General features: G+C 34.5%; 2 protein-coding genes across 3 annotated transcripts; both read left to right on the top strand.

Moving 5' to 3' along the window:
* LOC142982170 (UDP-glucosyltransferase 2-like) lies at positions 1-6,263 on the top strand. The gene is made up of 9 exons (XM_076128552.1): positions 1-323; positions 1,443-1,595; positions 2,200-2,284; positions 2,705-2,897; positions 3,191-3,388; positions 3,721-3,940; positions 4,885-5,104; positions 5,359-5,578; positions 5,891-6,263. Exons 2-9 carry the CDS (start codon positions 1,446-1,448, stop codon positions 6,153-6,155), a joined length of 1,551 nt encoding a protein of 516 aa, XP_075984667.1. The 5' UTR covers positions 1-323; positions 1,443-1,445; the 3' UTR covers positions 6,156-6,263.
* Positions 6,264-8,564: 2,301 nt separating this feature from the next.
* Positions 8,565-14,777, top strand: LOC142982427 (UDP-glucosyltransferase 2-like). Of its 2 annotated transcripts, none has more exons than XM_076128931.1 (9): positions 8,565-8,725; positions 9,315-9,467; positions 9,750-9,837; positions 10,251-10,443; positions 10,672-10,869; positions 11,286-11,505; positions 11,772-11,991; positions 13,864-14,083; positions 14,446-14,777. In XM_076128931.1, exons 2-9 carry the CDS (start codon positions 9,318-9,320, stop codon positions 14,720-14,722), a joined length of 1,566 nt encoding a protein of 521 aa, XP_075985046.1. In that variant the 5' UTR covers positions 8,565-8,725; positions 9,315-9,317; the 3' UTR covers positions 14,723-14,777. The 2 variants fall into 2 exon arrangements, with proteins under 2 accessions (XP_075985046.1, XP_075985047.1); XM_076128932.1 differs by having other exon boundaries at positions 8,593-8,683.
* Positions 14,778-14,797: the final 20 nt, after the last annotated feature.

Here is a 14,797-nt window from a genome sequence, read left to right as displayed (position 1 = left end):
TCTAAAAATTACTTCATCGCCGCTTGTGTCAATATGACTAGGCTATACTTATAATAGTGCCGGATTAAATACTGTCAATAAACATTACGCGTACAATCAGTAAAGATACGATAAAAACAATATAAATATCACAACAAGTAACAGGATTTTTAATCTGCCCGTAGTCAATCATATTCTCAGCACAAGCTGAGGTCTGCAACATAATAAGGTTTATATCGTGCGACTTGTATTGTGCGCCGGACGTTTTGATATGAGCCCGTGATCTCTTTATTATAACTACAGTGGTAATCTCAAATTTGGATATTGTGTTATAAAATTTCACGGTTAGTAAAAGTTAAATATTCGTCAAATATTTTGTTTATTTGTCTTTAATAATCAAATTTATAGTTATCAAAAGTATTTGTTTGATAATGTTTATCTTTAATTATTAACGAAAACATAATAATAATTATATCTAATAAGATTAAAATGTTGTAAAGCCCTTGCATATTATGGGATGGGCCCCAATTTACTTCCTTGTGTAGTACCTAAGGATTGTCAGACAAATAGTTGGCCTTGAAACTTGTTTATTGGTGTCTAAAATCGCAACGGTTCAATGCCGACTGGCGTCATAGTCCATTATATCTGTCGTATTTTGTTTTGTTTATAAGAGCGCTCGCACGAAATTATGTAACAATCAAAACATTCGGGCCTATAATAATGTCCTTTACTCACCCTCTCTAGAGTTTTTTGATGATTTCGTCAAATATTGAAGGTGATTGTTTATAACCTCTTCCCTATTCTATTTTGATACAGAGTAGGTCGTATCGGATAAGCATGCTTTTTTCTTCTTCTTTTTTTATTCTTGAACCGTAGTTCGGTCGTCATTTTATATCGAATAGAAAATAGTGTTATGGAGTGAACGAAACTTCAACGAGTATTTATTTTCGTTGATTATAGTAAGGCCCCTTTGGCATTTGAGTGATCGCCAATGATTTTCGGCAACATTAAATATCACCCCTACTATAATTTAATGTATTAACACTTATTAACTAATCTACAGAGTTATTACCTTTTTTAAGCACTAGTAATAGTGAAATGCACTAAATAAAAACTGCTGACAAAATTGAACCCTTACTATTGAAATCTAGTCAATAAATTTATGAACTGAATCGACATGTTTATTCATCTCACATTGACGTTTTGTTTTTTAACGCGCATAACTTTTAAATAATGAATCTAAATCAGATAATTTCTTTTTTTATATGTTTATAACTGTCGGGACTAAGCTTTGTATGGGATCGATCGAAAATCTCACGGGATAAAATTTTACTATGACCGGACAATATCAGGCCAGTCTGCTAGTTGAAATAATATTAACTATTATTTTTTTATTTTTTTCGGAATCACTTACAATAACTTAGTGAAACAAAAACATGATTTTATTATTTTTATTTTAACAGAAAATGTGGATATTGAAGTTTTTATTGGTGTGCCTTGCTGCGGTGTCATGGACTGAGGCGTACAAGATCTTAGTGATGTATCCTTTTCCTGCAAGGAGTCACGGCATTCTGGGAGATGGATTTGTTAGACATTTACTCAACGACGGTCACGAGGTAATATTACAATAGTTTTGTTTTTTTTTATATTGCTATCAATTTTCTTTTTTAATGATAATTAAAACTTAATATTATAATGTAACAGGTCTTAAACTCGATTGAAAATTAAAGGTTATGATACCTTCCTTGCTCACCCGACGTTTCGATCGAATTACATCGGCCGTGGTCACGGGCTGACCCGTTGCATTATAATACTATGTGTACGAGTCGCGAGAGTTTAAAAAAGATAATTAAAACTTATCTGATAAAAGTTGTTACTATGGTGCACGATTTCTAAGGCACATTTAGCGGTAGTTTATCAATTCAAACTGGCATGTTTAAATAAGTTTAAACACTATGGACTAGATAAACTACCGTTAAATGTATCTCAGAAACCGGGTATTAGTCTTAAATGTTTCAAAGGGCTTATAGTGATACGATAATAATATTAGTTATAAAGCCAAGTCATCACTTGGCTTTTCAATTGTGTTGACTATGTATATTGTAAATACCCTAATTTTCACGATTCCTTATTTTCATTGCGCTTTTAAGACTGAAGCGCAACATGCATTTAATTCAAGAAAGGCACATTTGTTGCACAGTTATATTTTTTATTTTTCAGGTGACGTACATATCTCCGTACCCATACAAGGCCCATCCCAAACTTCGTCTGATTGATGTAAGTGAAAACATCAAGTCATCACCAGGTGAGTCAGTTTTGGATAAATAAGTAAAAATGTTGCATGTGAAGACTGATCATGACAAATAATTGCCGAGTTGTACAAAATAGTATTGGAATTTGAGACAGGCTTCGTATTGCCTATGTTTGATCTTTGTCAAATAAGTTTTTTGAGTGTATTTCTAACAATTAATTCTTGTTTATGATATAGTCCAACAACTTTATAGAGATACACAAGGTTCGCTGACGGAGGTATACCAAATTCAAATTGTATTAGATCAGTGAATTGCAGACTTCTGCAGCTAACGACAAGTAGCCTGATACAGGAATTTTATTTAGGAAACACGCATAATTCTTAATTACAATCTGTATAAATCGGGCGTCCGAGGTTCTCTACTAAGTTGTGTTACTTAAAAAAAAGTATTGAATCAGTTTGTTTTCCTTTCAGAGCACATGGTCAACTTAGACAACATTATGAACAGGAAGGTCAATTTTGACAGTCACGCCCTCGCCTTCTATTTCATGTTAGACATCATGACAAAGACTCTTGAAAATAAAAATGTATTGGACTTCCTCAACGATCCAACAGTACAATTTGACGCTATTATCGCTGAATGGGCGTTTAATGAAGTACTTGCTGGGTAAATAGTTTTTATAGCAATGTTACGTAAGAATTAAATAATAATCTTCAATGTTTTTAGTTAATATATTATGCGCCCACGGTAGGAAGAGTTCACTAATAAATATAACTATTAGCTATATCTAATAGCTTTGCTTGCGTAAAATTTTAGTAAAATAATAAGTTCAATGCAATCTATTTTGCCTTAAAAAGAAACAAACATCATCCCTAACTTTCGCGTTTATAACATTAGCTTAATTACCAGTTATTTGATATCTTTTGATATTTAATTATTTTATACGTATTATTTTCCAGACTTGCTGCAATTTACAACTGTCCATTCATTTGGTCGTCATCTATAGATGCTCACTGGGCAATCATAAGATTTATCGATCAGCCCTTAAACCCTGCATATTCTGCTGATCCCATTTCTTCTGCACAGCCACCGTTTAGTTTCTGGCAACGAGCAAAAGAATTACATACTCAACTTACAGTGCAGTTCCTGAAATTCGTGTAAGTAAAAAACACTATCGCAATATTTCTTTCTAGAGTAACGAATTCTTTAAATAAACCTTTATTGGCCGCAGTCTAAAACAGAAGTAATAAATGATAATATTGTCGCCTATTGTGTAATTAACGTCTTTGTCTTTCTTCATTTCGAGGTTTTAATAAATAAATAATAAATTTATCCCAATGATGTCTCACTGCTAGACTCTCCTCCCGTAATGAGGTAGAGGATAGGCCTTGAGCCCACAACGCTTGAAACATCTATATCAACTTCATAATTTAGTTTTATCTTTGTCTCCTTTATGAGTAGTTTCATATCAATCAAAATTTTTCACCAGATATTTCGATGGAGCCGAAAGTCGTGTGTACGAAAATTTGCTAGCGCCTATCGCGGCTAGGCGAGGATTGAAGCCTCCGTCGTACTACGACTTGCAATACAACGCGTCAATGATACTGGCCAACTCACACACGTCTCTTGGACAGCCTAACGCATTGCCGCAGAACTGTATCTTAATAGGCGGTTATCATATTGAGGAAGAAGTAAAACCTTTACCACAGGTAAGTAAATTATACGGTGCTCATAAATATATGACTACTACTTTACTCCGAGATCACGTAAAGCCGTCGGTCCTGCGCCAGATCATTCACTAGTCGTGCCGGTTAAGCCGTTCCATCCATTAACTACTTTGTCTGAACTGCTCGTATAAAACGTACGTGATCTACCGACTGTAATACGATATTGCCGATGATATTCCAAAAAGAACAGAATTTAATTAATTTATTATCTAATCTTTTCAAAGATTACCCCTACAACCAACTAAATGTAATAATAATAGTTTAGAGATAAGATTATCTAGCTTTTGAGTATTTGTTATAAAATATAAACCTGTTTAGTTCCGTGATATGTAAAAAAATGCAATTTGTGATGACACCATCATTTTTTTTTTAAATTCCTGCGTTAATAAATTGCTCTTGTGTGCTGGAGTTTTTTTACAAGCATTCAAACAACGAACTCAAAGCGCTATCAGACCTGGAACAAATATTTTTAGGTCGCATAAATAATAGGAATTGTAATTATAAATAATAAGAGAAAAGAATAATAATAAGAAAAACTGCTAAAGTGAAGTGGGAGTGGGCTAGCCATGTTTCGCGCATGCATCCGGAGAGATGGGCGAGGCTGGTGATAGATTGGACACCACACGATGGACATCGTTGTAGAGGTCGACCACGACGAAGGTGGCATGACGATTTAGCGGCATTTGCGGGTCCATCGTGGCGGAGCTTGGCACAAGATAGACAGGTTTGGAAGGAAAGAGGGGAGGCCTTTGCCCAGCAGTGGGACACATAAAGGGCTAACAAAGAAAAATAAATAAATAATATTCCTCGTTGGAATGGAATCCACGACCTACGGTATGGCGTGACGACTACCTTATCTCGTGCGCCGCGGAAGCTGTCATTTTCGAATTCGTTGTATTTAATAGAAAATAATTATTATCTTTTAGGACTTAAAGAAACTTATGGATGAAGCAAAACATGGTGTGATATACTTCAGTATGGGCTCAAATCTAAAAAGCAAGCACTTGCCTCAAGAAGTTAAAGACAGCCTACTGAAATTGTTCGGAGGACTCAAGCAGACTGTACTGTGGAAGTTTGAAGAAGACTTGCCGAATACACCTCCTAATGTTCACATTATACACTGGGCACCGCAACAGAGCATATTGGGTAGGTCTAAAATACTTTAAAACTGTTTGAAACTAGTAAATTTTGAGATTAATGTGTAAGATACAACAATGTGTAAAATATCATTTTAACATTCTTTAGAAGTGTCAAAAATAATTTGTCTGTTTTTAAAAGATTAACTAAAATAACATTACTTTCTGCCATGAATTTGTCGATTGAATATTTATTTACTGCTAAAGATATAAGTAGTGTAAAAAACATTGAGAAAAAAATTAATAAATAATTTTTACTTCCAGCTCACCCAAATCTAGTTCTGTTCATTACACACGGCGGTCTACTTTCAACGACGGAGTCTATACATTTCGGAGTACCTATCATCGGTATTCCAGTATTTGCTGATCAATTCGTCAATATTGCAAGAGCTGCGCAAAAAGGATTCGCCATACAAGTAGACCTTTCTGTCACAATGGCTAATGAACTTAAAACAGCTATTGCAGAAATGACTTCCAACCCAAGGTTTGTGAATATTCTTTTTTTAACTAATTCTTCATTCAGTATTGCTTTTAACTTTATACACAATAGAGCAAAGTAAAAGAAAGTTTTAAAGTTGTACATCTATTTTTCTTGTCTTAACCTCATATTTGCTGAATACTATATTGTTATTTACGCAATACTAGCAATTTAGCTTACTTACTACTACTTTGAGCTCAATGGCTATTTTTTCGGCAGTGTAGGCAGGTTTAAAACCAAATCCGACGAATTCATTATTTGCCTATGTACTATCTTTTCTATATCTTAGAAATAATTGAAAATTACTTTTTGATTTAGGTACAAAGAAAAAGCGAAGCAGCTTTCTTTCATATACCACGACCGTCCAGTAGCCCCAAGTAAAGAATTCGTACACTGGGTGAAGCACGTGATCAAAACACAAGGCGCCCCGCATCTCCGCTCACCGGCACTACATGTGCCATTCTATCAAAAGCTTTACTTAGATCTACTTCTTGTTATTCTTGTCAGTTTATACGCAGGCGTGAAAATTATTAAGTTTATAAGAAGTTCTAGAAGCGCATCAAGTGCAAAGAAAAGGAACTGAGAGAAGTAATAATTAACTTGTGTTCAATAATTATATAATTTTATTTGTGTCAGTATTTATTATTTTTCACTGTATCAGCTGTATGTAATTTCAGACACTGTAGAATGTGCGATTTGTTATAACTAAATAAATTAATAGGAATAAATTAACTATTTTTTTGTGAATACGTGTAAGACCTTATTCACTTCCTTGAACCTCTCGGAACCATTTAATATTAGGTGCCTTTACGCACACGCCCTTTCGCGCGTGAATTAATCTTTTCAAAAATTAATCACTATCGACTATCGCCAACCGGCTAGCTATCGTAATTTGACATTTAGAACGTACTGCCAAAATGTTTCATACGACACCCGTCAGAGGCGCTGATCAGATTTTCATACAAAATTTCTCGATGACAGTTCGGTTGTCGGTAGTCGATAGTAGGAGAGAATCGAGTTACAGAAATAATAGTAGAAATGTGACCATTACAAAAGTATTACCGAACCACGCCCTCGAACATTCCACTTTAAAAATTAATCTGTGATAATCTTTTATATTATCACGAAATCAGTTCACTCATCTCTGACAAAATGCTGCATGGATACGTAATCACTGACCACACGTACACCTGTTACTGAACACCTGTTCTAAGATAAACCTCATTATCAATCGTTAAAAAATTATCCAACTGAAATGAAATATTACGTTATTCAATTCTTGATTAAACAAGCTAAAAGTTTGGATATTGTCCCTAATCGTATTTCTCTAATGGTTGTCTAAAAAGATATGACTGCTCTCAGTCAATAATAAAGATACTTCTGATTTTTTATTTCAAGCTTCCTAAAACCAAAATTTTTCGTGTACTGCTAATAAACTTACTTGAATAACCGATGAATGTATCCTAATAAATATCTTCAATTTTTATTTTTTTATTAACCTGTACTGTCCCATTGTCTGTCCCCAAAATCTTCCACCGGTTTCTGTCATTGCCTATCTCACGCCAATCCTCGAGAATCTTGAAATTACGACAACCAATTTATGAGAACAATGATGTTTATTGAAGCTAATAAAGATATTTATTTACGAACTAACAGAGGAAATACCATCTCTGAGATGATTAACCATCCGTCAAGTCGAGTAACTCTAATGAATCCTTGCAAGACTTCATTATTATCATTTACCCTTAATTCAAATAGTTATTAAAGGCACCATAATAGTTTCTACTCAAGTATTTCTAATCTACAAAACGTATGTATCTACAAAAGTGACGAGTATTGAAATTTAATTGAGTATGGCAAAGATATCATATACACTACCTTCTTGAATGGATGCAAAGTCCATGCTTTTAGCATGGGGAACTCAAGACCAGCCTTATTCACCCAGGAGCAGGTTACTAAGATATGAATACAATGACTTTGGCTCGTTACCCTCATATTTGGTTCGGCATGTTCGGTTCGGCAATATTGATCGATAACCGACTCAACTCACATGTTCTGCTTGTACCGATCGGGTTAACTACACACGGCTAGGCAGATTTTGCCGAACGAATATGTGTGTAACCCCTATACTTCATACTTTTTACTTTATGCTCCCAAGCTTAATCTTAAGTCAATTATAAATAGATACTTCTAATATTTCGTCTCAAGCTCCGTAAAAATTGACCGTTTACTGCTAATACTTTACTTACTTGAATAATCAATGAATGAGACATATTCTAACAAATGCCATGTAATTACGACAACTATTTTTATAAGGACAATGATAGCTTTATTACTGAATAAGAAGTATGTGAAATGTGCAGAATCTAGTGAAAGAGTAGACGAATGCTTGCTGCCTTAGTTTTACGCATTCAAGACCAAAGAATCACCTGGTATAAATTATCACGCCTCTAACTAATGAAGACCTTTAGTCTCATATCTTATATAATCAACAAAATAATAATCTAATAATGACTACGTAAGTTATTATGAAAAGTCGAAATGACCAGGCAAATAAAAAAAGACTCTGGTGAATAAATCATTACTACGGGTTGAAGAAATAAACAAATGACGCATGTTCAGAAGTAAAATTTGTACGGCAACCGCAGGTTTTACCTAACAATCGCAATTCGGATAGACAGTTCTGTTTGTCTGATTAGACGACTATATATACTTTTCTAAAATAACAAATTATATCCTTACGAAAAGAGGAGGGGATAAATGCACAAGGAAGCTAGTAATATTTGCATCTGCATGCATCAGCATTCGCCCGAATTTTCTTCTTTCCAATTGACCACAACCAAATTGAAAAGTTTTCACTTTACTGGATTTTAAAAAGCAAAATCGCGTGAGCTACTTAGTGTACTCAATATCAATAACACGTCTACCTATAACGTCTATCAAAGATATGATAAGAATTGTAATATAAATATCAGATCACTTTAGTAAATGGCTGTCTAGTAATCGTTGTATAGTATGACGAGCAGTGCACAAAAATATTAGATTTAATAACTCGTCGTAGCGAATGGTGGACTTTGATATGCGCGTTCGTGATTAATTTATAAATATTTGGTAAATCAATTTGGATTAAATCATCATTTAGCAGTGTCAACGGTTAGTGGTTTAATATTTGTCAATATTATTTGATTATAGCCTGTGATTGTCACCTATGAAGTTATAAAAAGTATAATTTGATAAAGTGATTATAATGACTTCATGTTTTCTATAGATACAAGAATTTCATTCGTAATGTTATCAGGAAGTTGCTACAATTTTAATCCCGGCACGTGCCATAGAATTGGTCCACACGCACTCCCTTGCGTGACTACCGGAGAATCCAGATTGAAGCTATTGACCTTTAATGAACTACATCTCTGCGTTCAATGCCGAAAGGTGTTGAAGACTAAAAATATACTTTGTGGAAATATGTAGAAAGGAAGTAAAAGGTTCCTGAAGTCCAGAACTTTTCCTTTCCAGAATCATGGAACACAAGAACAGAAAATGAATAACCCCAAGCTCCGTTCTTATGTTTGCACGAAACAATTTATACTGACGACAAAAAATCGTGCTTTTATTTGCTAAGTCATTGCGTGTTAGTAATCGACAGTACCAATAATTTTGTCCGGCAGTTTTTGTCTTATACAAAACCTTATTTTTTTAACTTTGTATTAAGTCTAACCTAACATTATTTCCTTTTGAACAGAAAATGTGGGCAATGAATTTATTGCTGGCGTGTTTGGCTGTGATATCATGCAGCGAGGCGGCCAAGATCTTGGTGATATATCCTGTACCTGCGAGGAGTCACGGAAACCTCGGCGATGGAGTTGTCAGGCATCTGCTCAAAGCCGGTCATGAGGTACATCTTCACTCTTATTTCCTTTCATATCTTGTTTTACTTTTACTTTTGATTCTTTTTAAGTGTTAGGTATTTTGCCTTCAGTCAGCTAAAGTATTTAAAGTATTATAATTGTTTTTATTGAGACTGTGCTGTTATTCAAGGCTACTTTCGTCCTTGAAATCGTTGATTAGAATACAGAGTACTTCGTCAAGGCACACGATGAAGTAAACATAACAATATCTTGTATACCTTGAAGTATGCAGTGCAGTTTAGATCCTAAAAACCCTATTTTATTTTCAGGTGACATATATTACTCCGTTTACTTACAAGCCTGCCTCTCCTAAGCTTCGTCTGATTGATGTCAGTGACAACGTGAAAGCAGCACCAGGTAACACTTATTTTTACTACTATCGGCGACTATCTTCTAATGGGTCCGGTCTTAGATATCCGTGGGGAAATAAGAAATCGAATTTAAAATGTCCAAGGAAATTGTAACACGTGACTGTAGTTAGAAAGACATCGTCATCATCATTGGACAACTCACACACGGTTATCTGATTCCAAACTAAGGAGAGCTTGTACTATTGTAACCAGAAAACTGATAAACGTACTTATATACTTCTTAATACATGTTAATAGATAGATTTACAACCAGTTCAGGATCCGAACAGACACTCGTGCTCACTACACAAATTTTGTCCCGAGTGCGATTTGAACCCGCCACACGCGGTTATTTAACTTTGCAGATTAGGAACAACAATGTTTTTAAAGATATAACAAAATTAATGTTTTTTTTTTCAGAAAACTTATTGAACCTAGATGACATTATAAACAAACAGATGACCTTCGACAGCCCTCTCATCGTTATGTACATTATGTTAGATATGATGAGAATGACGATTGAGAATCCAAATGTACAGAACTTGCTCAACGATCCCAAAGAACAGTTCGATGCAGTTATCGGTGAATGGATGTTTAGTGAAGCAGTTGCTGGGTAAACTACTTTTCATATCTTCTATCTATCTTCTTCTTCTATATATATAAAAATCAAAGGTGACATAATGATCTATCAACGCACAGCCCAAACCACTAGACGGATCGGGCAAAAAATTGTTTTATAAGCTTGTACATTAAACCTTATATGATAAATTTTGTTAAACTATGTAAAATGTAACAACTGTTAGCAAACCAAAAATAAATAAATAAATAAATATTTTTTTAGATTTGGTGCAGTGTACAACTGTCCCTTCATCTGGACCTCATCTGTGGACGTTCACTGGATCGTGACGCGCCTGATCGATCAGCCCACTAATCCTGCTTACTCTGGAGATCCCTTGTCTTCTGCCTTACCGCCGTTCAGTTTCTGGCAACGATTGAAGGAATTGTACGCCCAACTTTCGGTGCAACTCTTGAGATTCTTGTGAGTATTATTAACATAACTAATGCCCGGTTAGTACATTTAGCAGCGTTTACATTTAGCGTTTAAACTCATATAAGAAAACGCTATTGAATAGATAAACCACCGCTATTAGCGGAACATTCTACATTTAGCGAATATTTATCTATTCAGTAGCGTTTAAACTCATATAAAAAAACGTTACTGAATAGATAAACTACCGCCAAATGTACTCCGAAACCGGGCGTAACAGATCATAAAAATTATTATCATAGATCATATAAATTATCAAGAAAATAATTATAAAAATTTTTGGATCGGCTTCATGATAACCAAGAAATTAAAAAAGAAAGAAACAGATATTTATTGTATATAAAATAAATCACAATAATTACTATTGTAAAACTTAAAGTGACTGGATCTTTATATACTTTTGACAGATACTTCGATGGAGCTGAAAGCCGTCTTTACGAGAAATACCTAGCACCAATGGTAGCTAAGCGAGGATTAAAGCCCCCATCTTTCTACGAGATCCAGTACAACTCTTCACTGATTATAGCCAACGCACACGTGTCCTTGGGACAGGCCCTTGCGATACCGCAAAATTTCATCCCAGTAGGAGGTTACCATATTGATGAAGAAGTAAAACCTTTACCTCAAGTAAGTATATTTTTCTTATGAAATACGACAATGTCGGCTTTTAGTTTCTGCCGCGAATTGAGCATGTGATGATTTTCTTGTGGTCTTTTTGCACTAACATATTATCTTTATAATATAAAAAAATAATCAACAGCTGTGCAAATGTGTAGTATCTGGTATCATGGAATGTAATCTTCGTCAAACGATTGATAAAACACGATTATAAAACTAAGTTTCAAAATAAGATCTCCTAACACTTAGTTTATCAACAACTAATGTTCTTTTAGGATTTGAAGAAAATAATGGATGAAGCGAAACACGGTGTCGTATACTTCAGTATGGGCTCAAATCTAAAGAGCAGGCAGTTGCCTAAGGAAATCAAAGAAAGTCTCCTAAAGATGTTCGGAGAACTGAAGCAGACTGTACTGTGGAAGTTCGAAGAAGACTTGCCCAATACACCTCCCAATGTTCACATTTTACATTGGGCCCCGCAACAGAGTATTTTAGGTAAGCCTAAAAATTTGAATTTTGTTATCGTTCAGCATTTTCTTAACACTCTATGTGTAACCCCCCTGTTATGCCAAAAATACCTTAATTTTTACCTGGTATGCTTCAACGAATGTACTGATTTTAGGCTTGAAATTTAAATAATTATACAGGGTGTCCCAAAACTCAACGATAATCCGAGACAGGATGAAAGGCCAAGTCATACCGGCTATAGGAAAAATAAAAAAAAAATTCCATATCACTTAGTTCAGCAAAAATAGACACTTTTCAAAAAAGTTGAAATTCCACACCCTTGGTCGCATTTTCAAGTCCTGTGATCACCAATGTCACAATTTCGCTGTGTTTTTTCGAATTTCGTGATCTTAATTAAATATGCTATTAATCGTATAACAAATTAATGCACAAAACATTGTTAATTTAATAAAAAAAGTTAAGTTTTAGTGAGTCATCTTTCTCAAAAATATCGTTAGTCAACTTTGACGCTTCATATTGAAAAAAAAAGTACTACACTGCCCTTGGCAAGCTATTTCAAAAGTTGGCGCATTTAATCAAGATTTAAAAATGGTATAACACTTGCCACTTTTCTTGCCATTAAAAATGTTATTTTTATTTGAACGAAGAGTATCCTCGCAGATGGATCGGACGCAGTGGTACAATTTTATGACCGCCTCGTTCCCCCGATCTAAATCAAGTAGATATTTTTTACTGGGAATGCATAAAAGAAAAAGTCTATTCAACATCAATACAAAATCTATCAGAACTTAGCCAGAAAATTGACACAGCGTCAGAGGAAGTAAATGCAAGGAATTTTGCTTGACTGGTGCAAAGGTCTTTTGTAAGGCGTTGCAAAGCCTGTATTCGTGCCAGAGGAAAACAATTCGGAAGTACTTTAGTTTAAGGAGAATAATTAAATAAGGACGATGGTTCGTTAATTGTTTTTTTTTTAATAATTATTACCTATTATGTTTATTACATTAAATTTTGGTTATGGACTGATTCAATTACTTCTTTACTAAAAATAATTGCTTTCCTCTGGCACAAATACAGGCTCTGCAACGGCGTACAAAAGATTTTTTCACCAGTCAAGCAAAATTCCTTGCATTTACTTCCTCTGACGCTGTGTCAATTTTCTGGCGAAGTTCTGATAGATTTTGTACTGATTTGAATAGACTTTTTCTTTTATGCATTCCCAGTAAAAAATATCTACTTGATTTAGATCGGGGGAACGAGGCGGCCATAAAGTTGTACCACTGCGTCCGATCCATTTGCGAGGATACTCTTCGTTCAAATAAAAATAACATTTTTAATGGCAAGAAAAGTGGCAAGTGTTATACCATTTTTAAATCTTGATTAAATGCGCCAACTTTTGAAATAACTTGCCAAGGGTAGTGTAGTACATTTTTTTTCAGTATGAAGCGACAAAGTTGACTAACGATATTTTTGAGAAAGATGACTCACTAAAACTTAACTTTTTTTATTAAATTAACAATGTTTTGTGCATTAATTTGTTATACGATTAATAGCATATTTAATTAAGATCACGAAATTCGAAAAAACACAGCGAAATTGTGACATTGGTGATCACAGGACTTGAAAATGCGACCAAGGGTGTGGAATTTCAACTTTTTTGAAAAGTGTCTATTATTGCTGAACTAAGTGATATGGAATTTTTTTTTTATTTTTCCTATAGCTGGTATGACTTGGCCTTTCATCCTGTCTCGGATTATCGTTGAGTTTTGGGACACCCTGTATATAAATAATGAAAAGCCTTAATCTCCAAACTTACAAATAATCTGGTGTGATCTCCATGCATTGCTAAAAATATGATTTCTAAGATATAATAATATTAATAATCCCGTACTTTTCTTACAGCCCACCCGAATCTAGCTCTGTTCATTACACACGGTGGTCTACTCTCAACGACAGAGGCTATACATTGCGGAGTACCTATCATCGGTATTCCAGTCTTTGCTGACCAATTCATCAATGTTGCAAGAGCTTCTCAAAGAGGATTCGCCATTAAAGTAGACCTTTCGTACACTATGGCTCCTGAACTGAAGAAAGCTGTCCTAGAGATGACTTCTAACCCAAAGTATGTTAATTGTCTTTATTTTTGGTACTTTTAAATCTGTTTAGTTTACATTGATATTTTGTTCCCTAGCTTTATCCACAATTTGCGATAAATCGAGAAGTAATTCCTTATTTTGAAGTTCGTTAAAAATGACAATGAAATACATTAATTACTTTCGTTCTACTTAAAAATGGCTACCTCTTCTTGTGAAGTCTTTATCTACTACTCTTTGAAAATATATTTATTGTTGTGGTCCTTTGGCATCATCGATTAATTTAATACCATGCTTGAGTAGCGCAAATATATACATTTTTTTTATTAGCCTTTTATGTGTCCCACTGCTGGGCGAAGGCCAAATAATTAAATATCATTTAATTTTTCAGGTATGCACAGAAAGCGAAGGAGCTTTCTTACATATATCACGACAGGCCAGTAGCTCCCGGCAAGGAGTTGGCTCACTGGGTTAATCACGTGATCGAAACCCGCGGCGCTCTGCATCTCCGCTCACCAGCACTACATGTGCCACTCTATCAAAAGCTTTACTTAGATCTACTTGTAGTTATTATAGTCACTTTGTATGTGGGTGTGAAAGTTTCGAGAATTGTTAAAAGTACTTTCTTCCCCTCAAAAAATGTTCATGGTAAGAAGAAGACTAACTAAAAAATATTAAATTAAATAGGTAGTTTTGTATTATAATAAAAGATTTTTTGCACATTTTGAGGAATTTTATTTTGT

This window comes from Anticarsia gemmatalis, chromosome 21 (assembly GCF_050436995.1).
Source record: "Anticarsia gemmatalis isolate Benzon Research Colony breed Stoneville strain chromosome 21, ilAntGemm2 primary, whole genome shotgun sequence".
In the NCBI taxonomy this organism is placed as follows: domain Eukaryota; kingdom Metazoa; phylum Arthropoda; class Insecta; order Lepidoptera; family Erebidae; genus Anticarsia; species Anticarsia gemmatalis.
Note: the sequence above shows the minus strand (reverse complement) of the source record. Positions and strands in the feature narration are given on the sequence as shown.